The 21,998-nt window shown below is 42.9% G+C and overlaps 2 protein-coding genes across 6 annotated transcripts in view; both read right to left on the bottom strand.

Moving 5' to 3' along the window:
* The window catches only part of FASN3 (Fatty acid synthase 3), a 1,015,587-nt gene that overhangs the window by 896,628 nt on the left and 96,961 nt on the right, over positions 1–21,998 (bottom strand). The window lies entirely within an intron of this gene.
* Positions 15,338–16,826, bottom strand: LOC137238716 (protein distal antenna-related-like). The gene is made up of 2 exons (XM_067763804.1): positions 16,698–16,826; positions 15,338–16,637 (listed from the first exon to the last, which is right to left on the bottom strand). Exon 2 carries the CDS (start codon positions 16,598–16,600, stop codon positions 15,338–15,340), a length of 1,263 nt encoding a protein of 420 aa, XP_067619905.1. The 5' UTR covers positions 16,601–16,637; positions 16,698–16,826.

Below are 21,998 nucleotides of genomic sequence, written 5' to 3'. Positions count from 1 at the left end.
TTATGCCAGCGGGAACTTTCTAATAACTGTTGCAGATTTTTGTGGGGTGAGCACTTCCACTGTAAGTCGTGTTGTGAAACAAGTATCTGGAGCACTGGCCAGATTGTATAAAGGGTTTATTAAACTGCCTACTGATACGACTACCATGGAACATACGATAATCGACTTTTATAAAATAGCAAAGTTTTCTAAAGTAATTGGCGCCATTGATTGCACCCACATTAGGATTCAATCACCAGGCGGTAATAGCGCAGAAATTTTCCGAGATCGGAAAGGCTATTTTTCTCTCAATGTTCAGGCAATGTGCAATGCGAAATTAATATTCCAGGACTTGGTTGCATGGTGGCCTGGATCCGCACATGATAACAACATTTTTCGACACAGCCGTTTGAAATTCAACATGGAAGAAGGGCTTTTAAAAAGTAATTTCATTCTCGGCGATAGCGGTTACAAGCAAACCAATTATATGATGACTCCATTATTAAATCCAGCAAGTCCAGCAGAAAGATTGTATAATGAATCACAAATTCGTATACGAAATACAATCGAGCGTTGCTTTGCAGTTTGGAAACGGCGTTTACCTGTACTCTCAAAAGGACTTAGACTATCAGTAAACACAATAGTGGCTGTCATTGTTGCGTGCGCCGTCCTGCACAATATTGCTATAATTTGTAAAGACCCATTTCTCCCGGAAAATGATTTTTGGTACCAGAAATCACAGAGGAAATCCTAAGTAACTCCGAAGCGACGAGTTTGGACTCATTAGCTAGAACTAGATTAATAGAAAATTATTTTGCAAAGTAAATGAGAACATTATATATGTTACATATTATCATTATTCATATTCATATTGTCTTATTTTAGATTATAATACCACACCAAGAAATTATACACAACAACAGAGGGATGGTGCTTTTCTGAAGAATATGTCCTATTTGACATGTTGTCGAGGGGTTACTTCCATAGCAGATTGAACCAAAAAATTACACTCAAATACTTCAGCGCTGCAACTCGTTCGGTGGTTGCACTGATGCTCGTTTTTGCCGTCTGCCCGCCGCCCGTACGATATACCACTTTTTTCGTTCGCCAACTCACATCGGCACTTTCATTTAAGGGATTCGTATTTATCCCTTAAAGATTTCCATTCTCGGAATTGTTGAAGCAAATAATGTTAATCTAAGTTAAATTACCCTGTATATGAAATTTAGCAAATAGATGGCACTGCAATGTACATATGTATGTACATCATACTTTTTGTTCCATGCCGTTACACTCTATTTTTGTTTTTTGCAAGTCAGCTGCGCAGCGCGCCTTAATAACTTAGTATTTGCTTTTTCTGAGACAGCTAAATAAAAGTCTTTGTAAAACCGTAAGAATTACTCAGTGACAAATAAAGAGCTACTCCAAACGGACTAAGCGAACTTCTTTTTCTTGCCGAGAAAATACTGTAACAGGTTATGGGTACCAGTTTACCCAAGTTACAAAAACAAGAAAAGGAAGAAAAACATACAAATAAGAATTCTTCACGTGTTGCATTTTTTCTTTTAATATGGAACTGTCAAAACGTATCAAACCTCTGACTGGCGAAGCAGATTGGCCAATTTGGAAAAGGAAGGCGCGAGATTTGCTAGATTAGCATGAAGGTGCTCTAGATGCAATTGACGGCAAACTGGTGAAATCACAACCCATGGCAGTAGGTGCATCAGAAAGCGAAATCAAGAAACACAAGCAGGAGAAGGATTTGTACCGAAAGGCAAACAGTTATGCAAAATCCATGATTTCGAATTCAGTAGCAGACGTCGTTTATCAGAAAATAATGGATAAGGAGACAGAGCACGAAGCGTGGGAAGCACCTAAATAGAATTTTGAAGTACCGTCAAAAGAACAACTGTTTTAAATATGTACAGAATTTTTGCGTTTAATTGGAGTAATGGCGAAGATGTTTCGACGCACGTTGCAAAGTTAAGAAATCTATGGAACCAACTAAATAATGGTTTGAGATTAAAAGATGAGAACGAACTTCCCGGCCTTATTCTAGTTTGTAAAATTTTGCAAACCTTGCCTGGTGACTTCGAGAATTTCAGATCCAGTTGGATGCTATTGTCGCAGAATGAAGAGAGAACGTTTGAATAACTGATTATGCAGTTATGCATGTACAAAAGAAATTTAAGAAAGGCCACGGGGGCTATCACCGGAGAAGCACTTCTTGTGAAAAGCGGAAAATTTAAGCCAGAAAGAGGATCACAAAGATCAAAAGAGAACGACATTTGTAACTATTGCAAAAAGAAGGGGCATGCAAAAAGTGGATTGCTGATGGACGACCGCCAAAGAACGGTGCTGTGCGGAAATCGTGAGAGAGACGGAACTCTATACAAGGCAGCTATTGAATCATTAATTGCTGAAAACGTAGAGAGAGTCAGAATTGCTGAAGCAGGCAGCTCGACGCTGCAGTTGTATCATGAGAGATGGGGTCACCAAGACAGGCGACACGTAAGAGATATGCTCAAAAGAGAGTTTGGCATCACAGTTAAGCTAGAACGAGAAATATGTGAACGCTGTCTTTTTGGCAAAGCACATCGTCTACCTTTCGGCACTAGAGTTAAGGCTACGAAGGCAGGCGAACTTGTTTCCACTGATGTTGTAGGCCCAGTTTGTGAATGGTTTAGCAAGGCACGATTTCTAGTTGTGTCCAAGGACAGCTACACCAGGTTTCCTTGTGGTATTACAATTAAACAAAAATCAGATGTGAAAACAGTTTTAAGGCAGTTTATAGCACATGCAAATACGATTGGGCACAATATTCAGGAACTGCTTAGTGATAACGGCGGAGAGTTTGATTGCGAAGAAGTAAAAGGCTTTCTGGCAGAGAACGGAATCGTACATAGACTAACAGCGTCATATACACTACAGCAAAATTGAGTAGTGAGCGGGAAAATCGAACGATTGTCGAGATGGAAAGGACATTTAAGTATTCAAACTGTGAAGCTTAATTTCCAGATGCAATATGACGTCAGCTATTTATATTTTTAATAGAACCGGAAAAACGTCAGAAGATGGAGTCAGCCCCTTCGAACTATGGATGAAGAAGAAGCCAAGAATCAAACATTTGCGCATCATTGGGTCCTCATGCCATGTGCATGTACCATCTGAGAAGAGAAAAGATGGGTAAGAAGGCAGAAAAAGCTAGTGGGGTATGATGGAGATGAGCCGAGGTAATTTACATTCCGAGCAATAACATAGTAATCCTATCGAGAGATGTTCAATTCCACGAAATACCCAAAGAATGTAAAAGTGTAGTCAAGCTGCCAATGAAGGACACTGATGAAGACGATCAAGATCAAATACAAGATGATGAAAGTGACGACGATTTTGAGTCAAAGACCGATGAAAAAGATGACAGTGAGCCACTAAACGGCGCTAAAGAACAGTCTGGCATTGAAAAACAGTCTAAAAGTGATCTTTGAAGAACAAGCGCAGCAGACACCCAGAATATTGAGGGAGAGATCTGCCTTAAAGCAGCCCAAACATCTTAAAGATTATGCAATGATTGTGCATAAAGTCCACAACGAATTGACAGAAATACTCTAAAATACTGCTAAATAGATAAAAGACAATCAACAGGAAGGAAGATACTGACAATATTGCCGCATCTTATTTATTATGTTTATAGTGTTTAATGTGGCAAAGTGTACCACCACAAATCAATGGTACTGATTTTATATGTAATTAATGGTGTAATTTTTGTAAATTTTATTTATTTTCCATTTGTAATTTTGTCTACCGCCACATCTAAAGTAAGTTGATTTTCAGAAGTATGTTGTAATTGTTCAATCAGTTTCACTGTGTTTTGTCTGTGGATATATGTGTATTCATAAGCATTTAAAAATTTTATTCACCCTATATTCTGCATTTCGATTACGTTGCCGTTCTACGCTCCGCTTTAATCGAAGTTGGGTATTCTGCATTACGACGGAATCGTAACGAGAAGAGGAAGAACAAATAATTTTTCGAAATCAGCTGTTCGTGCGGAATGTGTGAACATTGGAACAAAATAAATTGAAGAAAAGTTGTAAAAAACACTGAAAAACGTTTATATTTTATTATCCACGCCATTTTGTATAGAAAAGCAATGAGATATATTGCCGCAGTGATATATTTTTTTGAGTGAAGTGCTTTCATAATTGTACGTGTGTTTTTGTCGTTCTTTTGGCCAATTCCCTGCCTCCCTGTTTTGAATTTTATGGATGCTAATTTCATTGCACTGGCCTAAAATAATTTATAAAGATTTATTTATTCCTTCCGCAAGGATTGTTTACGTTTTCGCTGCACCTTCCTCTACTCCGGTAGTTTGCTTTGGCATATAACTGGACCCAACGAACAGACACAAATTATAACTGTCTATTATAATGAAATCAATAACCGCGGCATTATTTGTGGAGTTGGAAAGCAACGGATACGAAAATGGCCTGGCGAGAATGGAATGGCAAATATTGCGAGATTTGTGTAATGCATTTGAGATGAGTGACGAATTGTAAGAAATTGAACTTAAAAGTGGTAAAGTTTAATGACTTATTTTCTTATTTAGGTTCAAAAAAAACGTTCGACTTAATAAGGATGATTTCAAGTATGTGTTAGATACTTTTGCCAGGCAAATACGTCCAAGGACTTCGACATCGACATGTTGTTTTTGACCTGGAAACATATAAAAAAGAATCATCATCAAGCCTTCTACGTTTCTTAACAAGCTTTACTCACATTTTTGTTAAAATTCTGTTATAAAATAATAAAAAAATAAAAAAAAAATATTTTTCCGCCAACTAATTTGCAACTTAGAAAAACGGAACTACTATCGAAATGCAGAATACATAAAATCGAACGATTCGAAGTTGGATCGAAAGAGATTGGAAGACAGATACCAAAATTGCCAAATCGAAAAAATTCCAATCCAAGTCGAAATGCAGAATAGGGCTGATTATTGTTACTGATGATGCCAAGGAAATTTGGCGAAACGTTGGGCCGTAAGGTGGAATACACCTTGTTTTTATTCGCACTACAACGAAATAGATCAGAATAGCTTAAAGGAAACTTAATCTCCATATATGACATACTGATCGGAAGAAAATTAAGCAAACTACTTTTTGGGGCTTGAAATTGAACAAAAAGAAAATTTTATTAAAATAAGTCAAAAATCATATGCAAAGAAAATTTTAGAACGTTTCAATTTTTCAGATTGTAAACCAGTTTCAAGAAAGATGACAAAGCAACAAAATTTCCTTACAGACAAGCTGTTGGAGCACTGATGTACCTGATGCTTGTCACCAGACCTGACCTGGCGTACAGTGTGGGGTTTATTTCCAGAGCCTTAGAAAATCGCACTCAGGACGACATCGTACGAGTCACGAGAGTTCTTCGGTACATAGCAGGCACTCTATATCTTGGAATAGTCTACCGGTATAATGAAGATGTAAGGCGTTTGGAAGTCTATAGTGATGCTGATTTTGGAGGATGCATGAAGAAAGGTCGCTCAATCTCGGAAGTCACTGTGCAATATGCATGAGGAGAAATTTCCTGGATGAGTCAACGTCAAGCTATTGTGGCCACTTTCACAACTGAAGCAGAAAATATCGCAACAAACAAGGGAGCCAAAGAATCAATTTGGTTGAGCAGGCTCTTTAAAGGTATGTTGAAGCTGATAGATGTCCCCGTCATCCTAGTTGACAACTCTGCAGCAGTTGACTGGCTCAAAACCCGGAATTTCATCATAGAACGAAACACATATCGATTAAGCACTTTTTCATAAAAGAAAAGGTGACAGAAGGCAAATTGGGTATTAAACAAATTTCTACATAGCACCAATTAGCAGATATGACTAAACCGTTGCCAAAGACACGATTGAAGATTCTATCACTGAAGATGGGACTTATATGAAATGAAAGAGGCGTAGTTATTTATGTAATATTATACGTTTATTAACTTTAATTAACAAGGGGAAGTGTTGAAGCAAATAATGTTAATCTATGTTAAATTACCCTGTATATGAAATTTAGCAAGTAGATGGCACTGCAATGTACATATGTACGTACATCATACTTTTCGGCCCATGCCGTTACACTCTATTTTTGTTTTTTGCAAGTCAGCTGCACAACGCGCCTTAATAACTTAGTATTTGCTTTTGGTGAGACAGCTAAATAAAAGTCTTTGTAAAACCATAAGAATTACTCAGTAACAAATAAACAGCTACTTCAAACGGACAAAGCGATCTTGTTGTTGTTGTTGTTATAGCGATAAGGTTACTCACCGGAGTCTTTGGGGAGTGTTATCGATGTGATGGTCCTTTGCCGGATACATATCCGGTACGCTCCAGTGACACAGCACCATTAAGGTGCTAGCCCTACCATCTCGGGAACGATTTATATGGCCACATTAAACCTTCAGGCCATCCCTCCGTCCTCACCACCAAGTTCCATGAAGAGCGATCTTCTTTTTCTTGCCGAGAAAATACTGTGGCAGGAATAGTCCTGACTTGGCGCCAAACTCTTTAGTCAACATTTTCCATGCATTCTTCTTTTGCTTCCATGTTACAGCGTCTGACCTTTTATTTTCTAAAATATGGCGCTGGTTTTCTACCAGCTCCACTAACAGCAACTCTTCATTATTTGAAAAGTTCTTTCCTCTTTTTAGTTTGGACTCCTCATTTATTCTTATCTCTTTATATTTATATATAAATTAAAAAAACTTTATCTTCCATTATCTGATTGCTCCACAATATAGTTCACAAATCAAATAATTTTTTAGATACAAACAGCTGTTCTCCTGTCGTACGTATTGCCATTCTAGAAAAAAAATGCGAAAGTAGTAGATTTTTCATGTGGCGTTGCCGTTGCCGTATCTTCATGAAATGCAAGATCTAATTCACAGGGCAGATGAGATAATGAAAATCGTTGAATTTCACTTTATAGCGAGAAATTGTTTATCTGCCCGGTAACTTATTTTAGCTTTATTGAGTGGATGAGAAAACGGCCCTTAATATACTTAAACTAATTGCTGCCAGTCTTGCTGCCAACTTAGTGTGCTGCCAGTCATATGGTATTTTCTTCTTTTTATGCTTTGCTGCCAGTCTAATGCTTTATGTTATATTCCACTTCTTTATGGGTTTAGCCTCTTTGTAGGTGATAAAATTTGTTTGTCCACCGCTGCCAGTTCCATTCTTTTTTTGTTATAGGCTGGCCCATTGAATATCCTTTTTGTTGCGTTTGTTAAAGTATTTGTGGATGTAGTAATACACCAGTTATATATTCATCCGTTTCCTCTAGCTTCTACTAATATGTGAACTAGTTATATATTCATCCGTTGAATTTCCTCTAGCTTCTTATAATATGTGAAGCCTTTGTGGCACCAGTTTGTGGCCATTAGTTTTTGAATCGAAAAAAAAACTTGGGAGGAGCTCTATCTAGTAAGATCGTTTTAGCACTTTGCTTTTTTACTAGCACTTTTGCTTTCTTGTGATCAAACTGGCAGGATCGCCATGTAGAAAAGAATGGTGTATGATGGTTGGATCAAACGTATCGATTGTTCTTTATTATGAAAATGCTTTTCCTTTTATACAAAATATTCTTATTCTACAGATACCTATTTACACTAATACTTACAAACTAAAATGTACATATTTCCTGTATGCAAAGTCAGCATATTACAATGAACTATTTAGACACATGATATGTATGTATAATGTATTTGTCGGTCAATGTGACAAATAGGCAAGAGTGTCAGTCAGCGTGACGAATTGACCGAGGTACATAAATTTGTGCAAGGATGCATTAATGTTGAGCTCGATTGGATATTTGGGTTATTAATATTTTGCTACATGTGTGGCCTTCATGTGTGTAAATATGTAATGGACAATTGAATGCAGTGAAAGTGGAACGAACTCTATGGCATGTTATACCACATATTACACTTGGCTTAGATATCATACGTGGTTCCAGGCTCTGGATCAGGCACGTAATCAGTCTTAAACCGGCCATGCTGACGAATTGTCTCGAGTGATTAGTTATCACGTCCTGCACGAGGTGCCCTGCTTTTACTAATAATGGCGGATCCTGAGCGGACAGCTCGATAAAACCCGCACCCCTGAATCATTGTACCGAGCTCAGGAGAGGCAGGACTCTGTTACGTGTCAATATCGGTACACAACGATGGCGAAATCTATTGTTAGGGTTTTTGATTTTTACTTTGTTTTTAGACTTGCTGACTTTGGGTTGGTAGGTGCGGTATTCTGCCACCTTAATAGGTCGGGGTGAAACCCTATCGAAACGGCTGGTAGGCTAATGCTGCACCTTCCCACTTCCCGTTAAAACCGTGGCGGGCCTCAAGATAGGTTCCGGCTCCGTCGCCGTTAAGTTGCTGCTGTAGGTGCGGATGAAAATTTTCCCGCTTTGCGTCCGGTCGGGCTCTGAACGCATTACCCATAAGAAAATGCGTCTACCTTAGCGTAGCCTCCCTGCGTAGCACAGGTAACCACGGGGCCGTTGAAGGGCGACTACACAATCGGCTCCTGATAGCGTAATTGAGGGGACTTCTTAGAATGGATACGGCCAACAAAAATAAAAAGGAGATTAGTAGCGACAGCGAAGGTCATCATGGTGCGAGGGCGCGACAGGCGCGGAGAGCGCCCCAAAGCAAGTCGCTGGCAGCCGGGAAACCTCCCGGTGGATTAGAAGGGCTGGTCATAAGGATCAACGCAGGGGTTTGGGTTCAAACCTCGTAGATATGGGTAGTTCGGGTAGTGGAGGGGGGTCGAAACCGACACCCAATGCAAGCCCATATGGAGCTGTGACTGGGAAAGGGAGATGTCCGGCGAATGTAACGGACCAGCCCAGCACCAGTAAGGAGGCCGTGTCGCGAGGAGCTTTCCCAGAGGGATGGGTCGAAGCCTGCCAGGAAAGGTAGGTGAACGGCGCCGCGTAGAAAAGCTCTGGGTGATCGGTGCCTGGCCGAGAAGAACTTGGAGCGCTGCAGTGGAAGAGATGCAGCTCAGATTTCTGAGAAGCATGCCCGGACACTTGAGTGGGCCAGGAGCGTCTTAGCTGGCGACGATCACACAAAGGTGTCGAACGATGCGGGTGAGCAGCAGGGTTCGAAGGCTAGGAAACGGCAAAGGTCGGATGATCGGAATGCCTCAACGACAAAAAGGGCCCGAGGAGGTGGGGACGCACTTGCATTTAACGAAATCGTTAAACGAGCGGACTCCATCACCCTCGGTGTACTGGATAGGAGTAGGGATGATGGTGCCATCTTCCGAAGGCGCCATTTCAGCGGCCTATATGACCGCCGTTATGGTCTTGAGCGTGTGGTCCTCAAAATCTACCACGTCGATTCCAGTGGAGTTGGCTCCTCTCCCCCAGAGACTATTTGGGAGGGGGAGGCGTCCGCAGGAGAGCCAGCACCCATGGTTGTGGTTGCTGACCCTATTAATTTTTACAGCGAAAACACTGTTGACGTCTCGTAAATGGCGGGATCTAACATCAGTGTTGTTCATCTGGCTGATAGAGTAGAGGAGAAGCTCCTAGCCTCCGAGGGCGAATCATCGATGGCGGGATCCGTCATCAGTGTAAATCGTCTGTTTGGTGGGGAGGAGGATCTCTTAGCGCGAATCCGCCAAGGATGGGGTGCGGAAGAAGAGTAGTGTTGATGGAAATCCATCAAATCAATCTTCAGCACTCTAAAGCGGCTTCCGCAAATTTGTTGCTCTGCCTTGAAAAAGACGGAGTGAATATAGTCCTAGTCCAGGAGCCGTGGCTGGGTAGTAACGGCATGAAGATTTCTGGATTAAGTACGGGAAAATTCAACACCTTGGTGCATGGGGAGGCAGGTGGGCCTATATCCTGTGTGCTTGTTTAAAACAGTTTAAAGCTTCTATTTTCTTTAATTTCAGCAAAGCTAACGTAACCACGGTCTGACTCGACGAGACAGTAACAAAATGTGGGTGGTCTCAGCATAAATACCCAATGGGGAAGTAGCGGGACAACCACCTGCGATATTGGGTGAAATCACCGCTGAAGCCAGGCGGAGAGGTGTTGGCGTGATCATAGAGCCCGATGCTAATGCCCACCATAGCGTGTGGGGTAGCTCGGATACAAACACCAGAGAGGTGAGTCTTTATTTACTTTTATTGTAGATGAGGGACTTTGTATATGTAATAGGGGGAATGGCTCGACTCCTAAAACTGCGGTAACGGAGGAGGTCATGGACCTCACCCTGGTTAGTAGAGAACTGGAGGAACGGATATCTGGCTGGAGAGTTCTTAACGAACACCCCTTCTCTGATCACCGATATATTCAGTTCTCGGCTAACGAAGAACGTCCCTGTAAAATATCTTTTAGGAACCTTACAAGTACTAACTGGGACTTTTATTGTAGGAAGCTGGGAGAGCTATTGCCTGCGGCGCCTACCGTTAGTTCGGTAACCTGTCCGAATCTGAGATAGACGTTCTGGTGGAAAACTTCACCTCGGCAAGCAATAGCGCCTTTCAACGTCCTGTCCGTTGAAAACTTACAGGGGCAAGGGCAAGCCGCCCTGATGGTCTGATTGTCTTGAGGACATAAGAGCGTCCAGTAGGCGGCTCTTCAATAGAGCCAGGAGGAGTAAATTACCCTCGGACGGGATCTCTATAAGCTGAGTCTGGGGATCTGTAAATATGAAATGAGGATAGCCAAGCGAAATTCATGGCGAAGCTTCTGCGAAAACGTAGAAGGCTGCAATGAATCTGCGAAGCTTAGAAAAATATTCTCTAGAAATCCCGCCGCTTTGGGGTATCTGAGAGATGATGGTGGGGCTGGTTTTACTGTACAATCATTTTCCCGATGTCCCAGTTGCGCAGGGATCTTGGCCTGCATGGTCGGCGGTCGTTGGCCGTGCACTACGGGAAAGTCAAACAACCTGGGCTATTGTTTCGTTCAAGGCCTATAAATCTCCAGGCCCTGATGGCATCATTCCTGCGCAACTTCAAAAGTCTTTAGGGATTTCCTGCCGCTGGTTGGCCACCATCTACACTAACTGCCTCAGGCTTAATTATATCCAGAAGTCTTGGCACACGCTAATGGTTATCTCCATTCCGAAGTCCGGCAGAAGCTCTTATGTATCACTTAAGGATTTCAGGCCATTCACTCTCTCCTCGTTTCTTCTTAAGACCTTGCAACGGTTGATTTACCTGTACCTACGGGAAAGGATTCCTCGGGAGTTACTGTCGACTTCACAGTATGCCTACTGCAAGGGCAGATAGACGCAAATGGCTCTCCATTCGATTATAAAGCAAATAGAGGGATCCCTAGAACACAAAAAGTTTGCTCTGGGTGACCTCCTAGACATCGAGGGGGTTTTTAACAATGTCTTACCGGGGGCAATCGGAAGAGCTCTGGTGGGTTTAGGAGTAGAAGCGGTTCTGGTTCAATTTATTAGCAAACTTCTATGCAGCATATTTGTGGCAGGGGAGTGGGGAGGGGCCATAATTGAGAGGAAGTTGTGCAGGGGCACGCAACTGGGGTGTGTCCTATCTCCTCTGCTCTGGGTTGTGGTAGTCAACGAGCTTCTTGTGGAGCTGGAAGCCAATGGCTGTCGGGTGGTTGCCTATGCAGATGACCTCGCTATCCTAGTCAGAAGCAAATTTCTGGGCACCCTGCGCGATGTTCTGCAGGGCTACCTCGATACTTTGGCTAGGTGGGCTGAATCATATGGATTGGCGGTCAACCCGGGAAAAACGGAATTGGTTCTTTTTACAAAGAGATATAAGATGCCCGATTTCAGAACTCCCTCAATTGGAGGGGTTACCGTTGGTACTTTCTGATGGGATTAAATATTTGGGGATTGTTTTGGACAAGAAACTCTACTGGAAACCCGATGTGCGAGATAGGGCCAGGAAGCCCCGGTTGCCTTTTACTGCTGCAGGGGTGCTATCGGAAAGAGATGGGGACTCTCGCCAGGAGTAGTACACTGGCTTTATGAGATGGTGGTCAAACCGATTCTGCTCTATGGGGTGCTGGTCTGGTGGAAAGCACTGGACCCTGCGAGCAGGGTAAGGCTGTAGGAATATACCCGCGGTAGATATGCCTGTCGTAAGAGGCGACTAAAATACCAGATTCGAGGGGTGTGTAGCGCAACCCTTCAGGTTGCCAGCGCAATATATAGCTTCTCCAAACCTAATTGTCAACCTCTCCTATCCGCGGCGAATCCTGTTTCACTAACAGACGAGGCTCTGGCGACCCCAAGCTCCTCATGGAACTTGGTTGTGGGGAGGGAGGGGATGGCCTGAAGGTTTAATGTGGCCACATAAATCGTTCCCGAGATGGTCGGGCTAGAACCTTAATGGTGCTGTGGTACCGGAGCGTACCGGATCTGTATCCGAAAAAGGACCATCACATCGATAACACTCCCCAAAGCCTTCGGGGAGCAACCTTATCGCTACAACAACAACAACAACAACAACAGCACCTCCAAAATGTTAGTGTCAGTGCAACGGACGGTGCTGATCGGTATCATTGGCGCTCTCAGAACAACGCCTACCTTGGCACTGAATGTCATGCTGAACATACATCTAGTAGATATTGCTGGAAAGGCAGCCGCGGCCCGGTCGTCGGTCAAGATTCGTGATATGCACTACGGGCTTTCTGACCTCGGACAATCTAGCCTTCTTACTATGTTCGACTTTATCCCGGACTGGACGGACTATTGTATGCCGATAACTGCTCCTTATACAACCTTCGCCCCAGTCATTCCCCCGATAGAGGAGTGGGGAAGATGATTCATCTGGGGCAGGGGACCGACTTGTTCACGGAGGGATCGAAATTGGACGAAAAGGTTGGTGGGGGGTCTTTTGGCAAGATCTAAATGTAAGCCGCAAGTTTAAGTTGGCTGATCACTGCAGTGTATTTCAAACGGAAGTTTTTGCGATTAAGGATGCGGTGGATAAAATGCTTTCCAGTGTTACAATGGTTAGGGAGTTCAACATCTACTCTGATAGACAAGCGTCTATCAAGGCATTGAGTTCAACTACAGTGAGATCGAGGGTGGTCTGGGAGTGCCTGACCTTGCTTGCGATTACATCGAACTATTTGATGATTAAGATTATATGGGTCCCGGGCCATAGTGATATGCCGGGCAACTGTCAAGCGGTTCTCACTGCCCGCAACGGTACAACTGATTCGGATCAAGATGGTTGTAGGGATCTCGGGATTCCGCTGGCCACCTGTGGTTTGCTTCTCCATAGCTGCGCCTCGAGTCAGCTCAGCAAACGTTGGGCGAACACCACCTCCTGCAGGGCAGCAAGATCTTTCTGGCCGAAAGTGGATGGCAGGAGGTCTGCCGAAGTACTTGGGTTCACTACGGCTCACCTATCAATGGTCATTTGCGTTTTGGGTATCCATGCGGTACGTCTCAATATCCTGGAAACTCAATTCTGCTGCAGCTGCATGAAGGATGATGAGGTGGAATCATCATATCACTTTATGCTTCATTGCTCAGATTTTGCCCGAACAAGGAGAAAGTACTACGGTCGCGAATCACTTGGACCTCCCGAGGATTTATCCAAGGTTTAGATCGGTATCATTCTGAACTTTATAGTTGCTACCCAACCATTTTTTCAGTAGCTATATCTACGTCACCGTTATTTTATTTTATTGTATGTGGTATCACAACGGACCTTCATGTTGTCCAAGTGAGATTCCGGTATCAGGGTAGCTACCACCAATCTTAACCTAACCTAACCTATCGGGTAATTGTAAATCAATTGCTTCCATTTATACTACTAATATTTTCGAAAAAACGTAAACAACACAGTTCACGAATATCAATTCGATTTGGGAGCAAAATGGTTGCAATTGTTTAAAAACTTGTCAGCCGGGCAAACCTATTGTGATTGAGTCATATGTGGTGAAGCGCCGGAATCTATTAGCCACTCGTTAAATGGGGTTTTTGCCACAAGAGATGTTGACGCCAATAACACATTTTTCGGGTATTTTCTTTAATTTATCTCACAACTGCTGAAACTCGTTCAAAAATATCGGGAGGTAAAAAAGGCGCGCTTTGCACCCTGGATCGCGAATTCAATTTTCATGTGGTTATTGTAATTTTGACGATTTTGTTGTACCCACAAAAAAATTGTGAAGAAGTGTTTTGCGCGGATATAATTTTGATCTCCAAACCTGTGTGGTACCCACCCATAGTAATTGTTTTTCATCGCGGCCGAAGGCCGCTAACCCAAAAATGTGTTCGCAAAAATACTGTGGATCCCAGTGAAAGTATCTTTTGAGAAGAAATCAAATTTTTAGTTTCCGCTTTCGGATTTGTGGTCCTGGGCTCAAATCGCGTCTTTTGACACCACTCCTGATATTTTTGGACGAGTTATATCAGTTGTGAGATAAAGTAAATAATGACCATAGTTTTCATTTGATTTCGCTAGCGATATCTTCAGACCGGTTAAAGGTAAAGCTGAGAAGTTTTATGTGCGGATTCCATACTCAAGGTTGTCTGCTGCAGCAAAAGTTTCAAAAATCCGAGGACAACCACGTCCACTTTTCACATACAAATACAAAAAGACATGGCAGCGCGTGGTTACCTATATCCTGCATGCCTTTTATAAACGCCTTACATAGACCCTTCGGTAGCCATTTCCCCGAGAACGGGTAAAGATGCAGTAATGAAATTCGGTATGCTCCGCCGGTATTAAAAAAAAAGGAAACACCTCTTGCTAAAAATATGAAAAATCGGTAAACGGTGGCGAATTTTTTGTATGTATATATACATATATATGTGTCCCCGGAGGTGTGCTTGGCCTAACCCTGCAAAAATCGTTGGATCATGTGGTCCACTTGTGTCATACTGGAGTACTCCATGGATTACTCTGATGTATTGCTGAGCTGGAGTATATGGTCCAGTCCTAGGACATCGCAATGTCAATTGTGTCATACTGGGTACTCCATGGATTACTCTGATGTAATGCTGAGCTGCAGTATATGGCTCAGTCCTAGGACATCGCAACCATACTTTTTGTATGAATTTTGGTTAAATTTGGAGCAGTCGCTTGCATAGCTCGAACTCCATACATGCATGCGTTGAGTACTCACGATTTTTGCAGGGAAGTAGGCGCTTGTGAGTGTGGCTTTTGCCAAAATTGTTTAATATTATACAAAGAAATATAAGAAATATTTTTTGGACGCCGGTGTCCCATATGCGTGAAAAAATTTAAAAAACTCGAGTTCAGTATGCTAATATTTGAGCATACAGAAAAAAACACTGTTGAATGTTGAATAAATTTATTGAAATCTACTTAATAACATACATCATTTTATCTAACGCCGGAATCAACGCTTTTTATTGAAGATTGCAGATTACAATTTTGAGTAGCGCATATCTTAGTAATTGTTGAACGCATGGAAAGGTCTTCCGGTAGGTCGATGTAGCTATTGCCAAAGGAGTTTTGAATGAGGTTACCAAAATCTGGAGTTAAAATTTCCCTTTCGTTTTTCATATAATTTATGACATTCCTAATGACATCATGCCAAAATATAGCAGAAGATTCCATCGTCGCCAGAGTCGCCGCTAAAGTAAGATAATTCAAGTGTCCATTAAAGTTTTTGCACCATTGATGGGTGATTGTTTTACAGGTGCCATATATATTTTGATTTTTTTTAATATTACTAACAGCTTCATTTAAACGTGCAACACTTCTGACATACTCCATTTCTTTAGTCAAATCATTTTCAGCAATGCCACAGTTTAAGCCGATTCTACCCTCCTCACACTCAAAGATTGGACTACTTTGATTACCACCGGCGTCCATATTTGTAGGTAACAAATATAAAAAATCTTCCAAGTGAAGCAAACTTTCTTGAAATATGCTTAACGTGCTGCCGACCTCTTTCCAATAGCTTGTAAAACTCTCTGCTTGATTCGCTGTGCTGCTTAAATTTTCATTTAGTAATGGCATAAACCCAGTATAAAATAATAACCATTGATTTAAATAGCTCTGCACGAATACTGATTGATTCCAGTTAGTTGATAAATATATAGATTTTTCAACTTGTCTGAAGGAGTTGGGTGAAAGTTGGAAGGGAGCATGTTTACCACCTGTCGTGTTAATCTTTTGAGTATTTCCTTGATGTAATGGGTTTACACCCCACTTCATAAATTCAGTTAATACGGTTTTATTTTGTAATGTAATGTAATTGTTATTATTGTTAAGAAAACAATTAAGGGGTGGTGTGGCATAATCCGTTATACCTTTAGGTGTGTCTATTCCAGGCAAGCTATTAGTCGACGGATATACATCAAAATTTCTTTTTTTTTGAGCTGGTTGAGAGTAAGCCTTTGAATTAGATACATTTTTGTAAGTACCAATTTGGTTGCACATAAAGCGTAATTTCTTCTCATTTTTACACCAACCCCGCAATGTCGATTCCGGCACACCAATAGCACGCGAAACTGACGCTTTAGTCTCACCATTTTGAATACGTTGAATGGCTCGAACTTTATCATTAGGTGTTAAATTTCGTGGCTGTCTCTTTCCTTGCGAGCTCTTACAAATTTTCAAATGCTGATAAGCGGACATTTCTATAGCTGTCTGGGCCAGTGAAAGTAGCAATTACCTAAAGCAGTAGTATGAAAGAAATGTGACCATAAAATATGTATTTAAATATGTATCTTACATTAAAAATCCAAGGTGTTTGTCACTCCGCTTATTAAAGTTTTCCAAACTGACTAAGATTATATAAAGTTTCAACGTTATTTATCTGACGCTTACAAAATGATCTCCTTGATTTTTGTTTTGATAATGACTACAGTACTTTTTCCAGTAGTAGAATACACAGGTATTGTCACTTATGGTACACAAGTATGTAATTATATATTTATCGAAAACTTCAACATTTCACCAGCTTAAATTGTAAACCTGCTAGGTAGCATTTCCTTCAACAATGACTTTGGTAAAGCAGAAAGCATAACAGTAACACAATATAGTCACTATTAACGAGGCTAACTTTATATAGAATTGATTTCCAATAATTTCAATGAAGAAAAATGGAAATAATTTATTTGCCTGCCATGTAAAACTTTGGCTATGTCGCTTAGCAAGTTTACACTCTAAGCACCGCCTCCCACGGCAGCCGGTTCTATGTACCGGAGACTCGGGATTTTTCAGTGTAACCCCATTTAATTTGTTGCGTCCCTCCCAAAAATTGTCATCCTCGGGACAGCTCCTTATAGCTGGACTGCTCCATACCCTCCTGCTCCGGGAAGGTATTGAACCTAACCCCGGTACCAGGCTGTGGTTCTGCTGCATATGTCGGGAAAGGATTTATCTCAGGCGGTCATACTCTTACCAGTATATAACGTGTAAAAGAGGGTTGCATCGTTCGAGCTGTTCTGGGTTAGAACCCAACGTTCGTCGCCCCCGGAATTTCTATAAAACCGTTGTGGCTCTCTGCTTTTTACGTAAGAATTTAAATGATGCAATATTGATTGTGCAATTCAATGTTTCATCTGTCATACCAGTTGTAAGTATTGTAAGAGTCATAAAAAGTTTAGTGTTAGAAAGTTACTAATGATAAACTACAAATATATGGAGTCGAAAAATATTTTTTTTTTCAGAACGCTTGAGTAGTTTAAAAATTTGGAGTCCCTTCAAGTTATGCCGAAAAAAGTGAAAAAAAAAAATCAGGAAAATCTGAGAATTGATAAAATTCAATTTTTTAGAAAAATTTGAAGTGATACAGACATTTCCACGAGTCTGCCTGCAAAAATTTAGCTCGATTGGATCACGGGCAGACAGACGGACACTACGAGCTTTATACTTTATATATAAAAAAAAAATTCTGACGTTTACATGAAAATCGCCGATAGACGTGTATTTTTCTTTTATTATTGAGCTGATCCAGTTATTTGTTCTTAGAGGACTTTTTTGTATGTAGGCTATTATGGATCCATGTAGTGAAATTTTTTTGGTTGTGAAAGGTTTTTGAAAATTTTTTCACTTCATGCCCGACGTTTATTTTTGTTTTTTCTCCCTTTTCCGAAAAAGTATATTTGGTTCATAGGACAGAATGTGTGAACACGGTGTTATTAGAATTTTCTTCGGATGTCTATCATATTTTTTTAATACAGGTTACACTCACTAGGGTAGGCACCTTGTCGTTGGTGTGAGGACTTAGCCGATCCCCATAGCGCCAGTTATGCGGACCGTGCCTATTGGACGATTTGCAGCCAGGGGATATATTCGGCTGTATTCGAACGGAGCCTTCCCGATACCGGGCCACCTCGGGAAGTATTGATGGCCTTACCACAGTAAGGGGCGCTGCTGTGGCTGACGGTTCTTTCCCCGTAAATAATACTGGACCGCTGAGCCCGCCTTGTAGGGCAGGTGGTCGTACGACCAAGATGAACGGCTCATTACCAAATTGTAATAAGGAGTATGATAAGAGGACTGAGTCGCAAGCCAAGGACGACGAATACGCATTAAGCGACGCGTCGGACTCGGGGAGTGAGCGTAGTGCTGATTCAATGAAGTCCGTGTTGGAAAAACACACAAATGAAAACGAAGTAGAAGAGTGGAGAAGGGTATGGAGCAGAGGAAGTAAAAGAGCTCTCTCGCAGTACCGTGTAGCACTAAGAATTGTCCAACGCCTGGGAGCAGTGGGTGACCCAACAGAAGTGGAGATCGAGCACTTGGAATTGGCCCAGGAGGCGGTAGAAGTAGGTCGAAGGCAGTTCAAAAGGTTTGCTGCGAGAAACCTTCGGGTCTGCAACCGATACGAGGAGGAAGAAACGTCGAATGGCAGAATGAAAAGGCAGCGTTCGGCGGAAGGCAGAAAGAACCCAGCCCCAGAGCCACGAGGCAGGGCAGTCGCATAGACAAGACAAGTAAGCACAAAGCTGTAAGACAGATGGGCCCCAATAGCGAGGTAGCAACTACCTCGAAAGCTGCGAGTCAGAGGGAAATTCCAACTACGGAAGTAGGAGATAAGCCAAAGGGAGATAACGCTAAGACTCCGGCTTTATCGGAGGTGCTAAAGGGAGTTAAAGCTAAGACTTCGGCTTTCTCGTAGGTGCCAAAGGGAGTTAACACTAAGACTCCGGCTGTTCCCGAGAAGATGAGTGATGTGGCAAAGCAGTCACTGACTGTGGCGCTGGTTGATCGTAGCAGGCCTTTCGGCCAGATGACTACTGAAAGGTGGAGATTTGTAGAAAGGGAACTTATTAGCTTAATGCTTAAGATGACGGGGGAACAACCAAGTAAGCCCCTTCAACCTTTGATTCGTGGGGATGGTATAATGGTGTGAAGATGATAGCGTGCGACAACATCGCGAGCTTGCGGTGGCTTGAGGAAGTGGTTCCAAACCTCCAAAGGCAACGCACGAACGCGCGGTTTGAGGTGGTGGATAAAGCGCAAATCTCCACGGTACCAAAAGTTAAGGTATGGATACCATTCGTGATGAGGTCGGAGGATACACTGCGACTTCTGCAGAATCAGAATCCGAACATACCGACACAGGATTGGAAGGTACTTATTGTATCTCGGCCTACGGAGGAAGGTCAGTTCTACATCTTCCAAATAAACAAGCAGGCGGAGGATATATTGTACACGCAGCTTGGAAAAATATCCTTTGGTACAGGCAAAATTTATATGCGACTCAGGTAAAGAAGTCCCGAGGATAAAAATCCTAACACGCTGGAAGTGGGCGAAGTGGAAAAGGACCTCAAAAGCCTAAGGGAAAAAAGACAGGTGGAGGTAGCCGACGTCACCACGAAGGTGTTGGAAGAGGACCAACAGCCAGATAGTTCTGTGAGTCGCACAGAGGAACACCCGGCACAACAGTTAGAAGAGGCTGAAGGGGGCTTCGAACGCTCTAAACCAAAAGGGCAAGGGGAGGACGACGACGTCACGACGAAGGTGCTGGAGGGGGACAAACAGCCCAATGGTGCTGCGAGTCCTACAGATAAACCTCCAACACAGTAAAGTGGAGTCGAGCGAACTCCTAACCCTGGAGGAGGGTTCGTTTGAATCCGCTGATCCAGGTGCTGAAAAAACCTCCTCGGGTTTCGATAGCTCTCTGGTAGGTTTCCAAGGGGTTTTTTGCGCTCGGTGAAAAAAGAGAAAACGGAGAAGGACACACAGTAGATTAAATTCTTGAATTTAACAATTTAATAATTTTTATTTCAAAGCTAATTAATTTGAGGCACAATGTGTATTTCATTTACTGTATTTAAGTTAGGTTATACAAGAAAATGAAAGTCTTACCTATAACAGGGCTGATGGCTGCAGTTGTCGCGCAGGTTTCCAAAAAAGAAGTGAAAGAGCTCCTTTCTTACAAAACGCGTTCACCCCTAAATTTCGGCGAAAGCGGTTTTGAGGGGTGATTGAACGAAAGCTAGTTAAATTGGAAAGTCGCGCACCAACACACATACATTCGCCTGCACGGACATGCATAGCCGTTGTGGTTATTGCGCGAAAGTAGAGATAGAAACAAACACAAATAGTTTACATTAGGCTGGGCCACCATTGGCCGTGCTCATCTTTGGGTTTAGCTTGTTGGCCTAAACATGCCGGCCTCCTTGCTAGAAGCAATATGTGTAGATTCCTGCAGTCATCTTCCCTGATCAACTTAATACTAAGCTAAAATATAAATAAACAAAATTCATGAATGTTCCCAATAAGGGCAGTTTCCTGCTTGACATGGTAATTGAGATTTCGGTTCCATCCGTAAATCGAGGAGCTGCAGTAAAGAAAGAATAAACGTTAGGAAATAGTACGTGGTTGAGTTCAATTTTTGCACCTCTTCTCACACGGATGGCATATGAAGCTAGTCCGAGGGTGGTGAGGAAGATTTAGGAGCGGCATGCCCCAGACAAGAGCCAGACAAATATGCTGCTCTGCGCTAAAAAAGGGCCAAACCTAGATGGCAATGTGCCCGGCAGTATCAACTCCGGATATATATCGGTTCCCAACACGAGTCGAACCGGACCTGACACAAAAAATGTTGGATCGGCGAGCTACATATGGGTATACCGTGTCGCGACCGAGGGGTCGACATTCGCGCTTGGACCCACACGGGCGTAGTTGGAAGCGATCGTAGCGTAGATCGTGAGCCTACGGTCTTGCCCATGTTTACCCCTTAATCGCAAAAGTTGGCCGTACGCGCCGATGAGTGCAGGTATCAGGTGCAACCGCCCTCGCGCCTCGATTTTGATCACGACAGTTGGCGATATTGATGCAAAGGGCCGAAGTGCTACGGTCTCCCGCGTGAGTTGCCCCGTTCTGAAGGCAGCTGGCAGTCGTCGAGAGTGTCGTTCCAGCTGGCCCTGAGAAACTATTCTCTCCAACTCGTATCCTTGGAAAGTCCGGGATTTCGCTCCTCGTTTATGTTGACGCCGGTTCGGGCTGCGGAAAATCCGTGATCCCGCTCTTCCCTTGTGATGATCTGAGCCCCGCTTCCTCGCTCTCTGATGACGCTGGTGTGTAGTTGATGGACGGAAAGTCCGTAATTCCGCTCCACCTTTGCGGCGTTCTTGTGCGAGTGGGGCCGGAACTTCCTTGGTTCCACCTTCCTAATGGTGGCCGGGCGGAAAGGCCGTGATTCCGCTCCGGCTTCGGTCAGCTCTCCTTCTTCTAGTTCGCGTGGCCCGCTGTCAGTCCCTATCTCCGATGCTTGAAGTCACAGGATGTGTTCGTCGGTTCACGGTGCAGCGTGGTGTGATCGTCCTCTTGGCACTGGTGACAACGTCCGTTGCTCGTACAGTCGGCGGTGCGGTGTGCCACTGATAAGCAGTTGCCGCAGTACCGTCCCAATGCGGCTTCCCTTTGCCTTTCATCGGGCGACTTGGCTCGGTAGACCAGGCATAACCGGATCGGATGTCGCCTGTCGCACAGGTGGCATGGGCCATGCATTACGCCCTCCTGCGTAGAGTCGTATACGGGGTTCTGCTGGACTGAAAAGGGTAATTTTAACTGGTCA

This window comes from Eurosta solidaginis, chromosome 1, assembly GCF_040869045.1.
Source record: "Eurosta solidaginis isolate ZX-2024a chromosome 1, ASM4086904v1, whole genome shotgun sequence".
NCBI lineage: Eukaryota > Metazoa > Arthropoda > Insecta > Diptera > Tephritidae > Eurosta > Eurosta solidaginis.
This window is presented reverse-complemented; position numbering and strand designations above follow the sequence as displayed.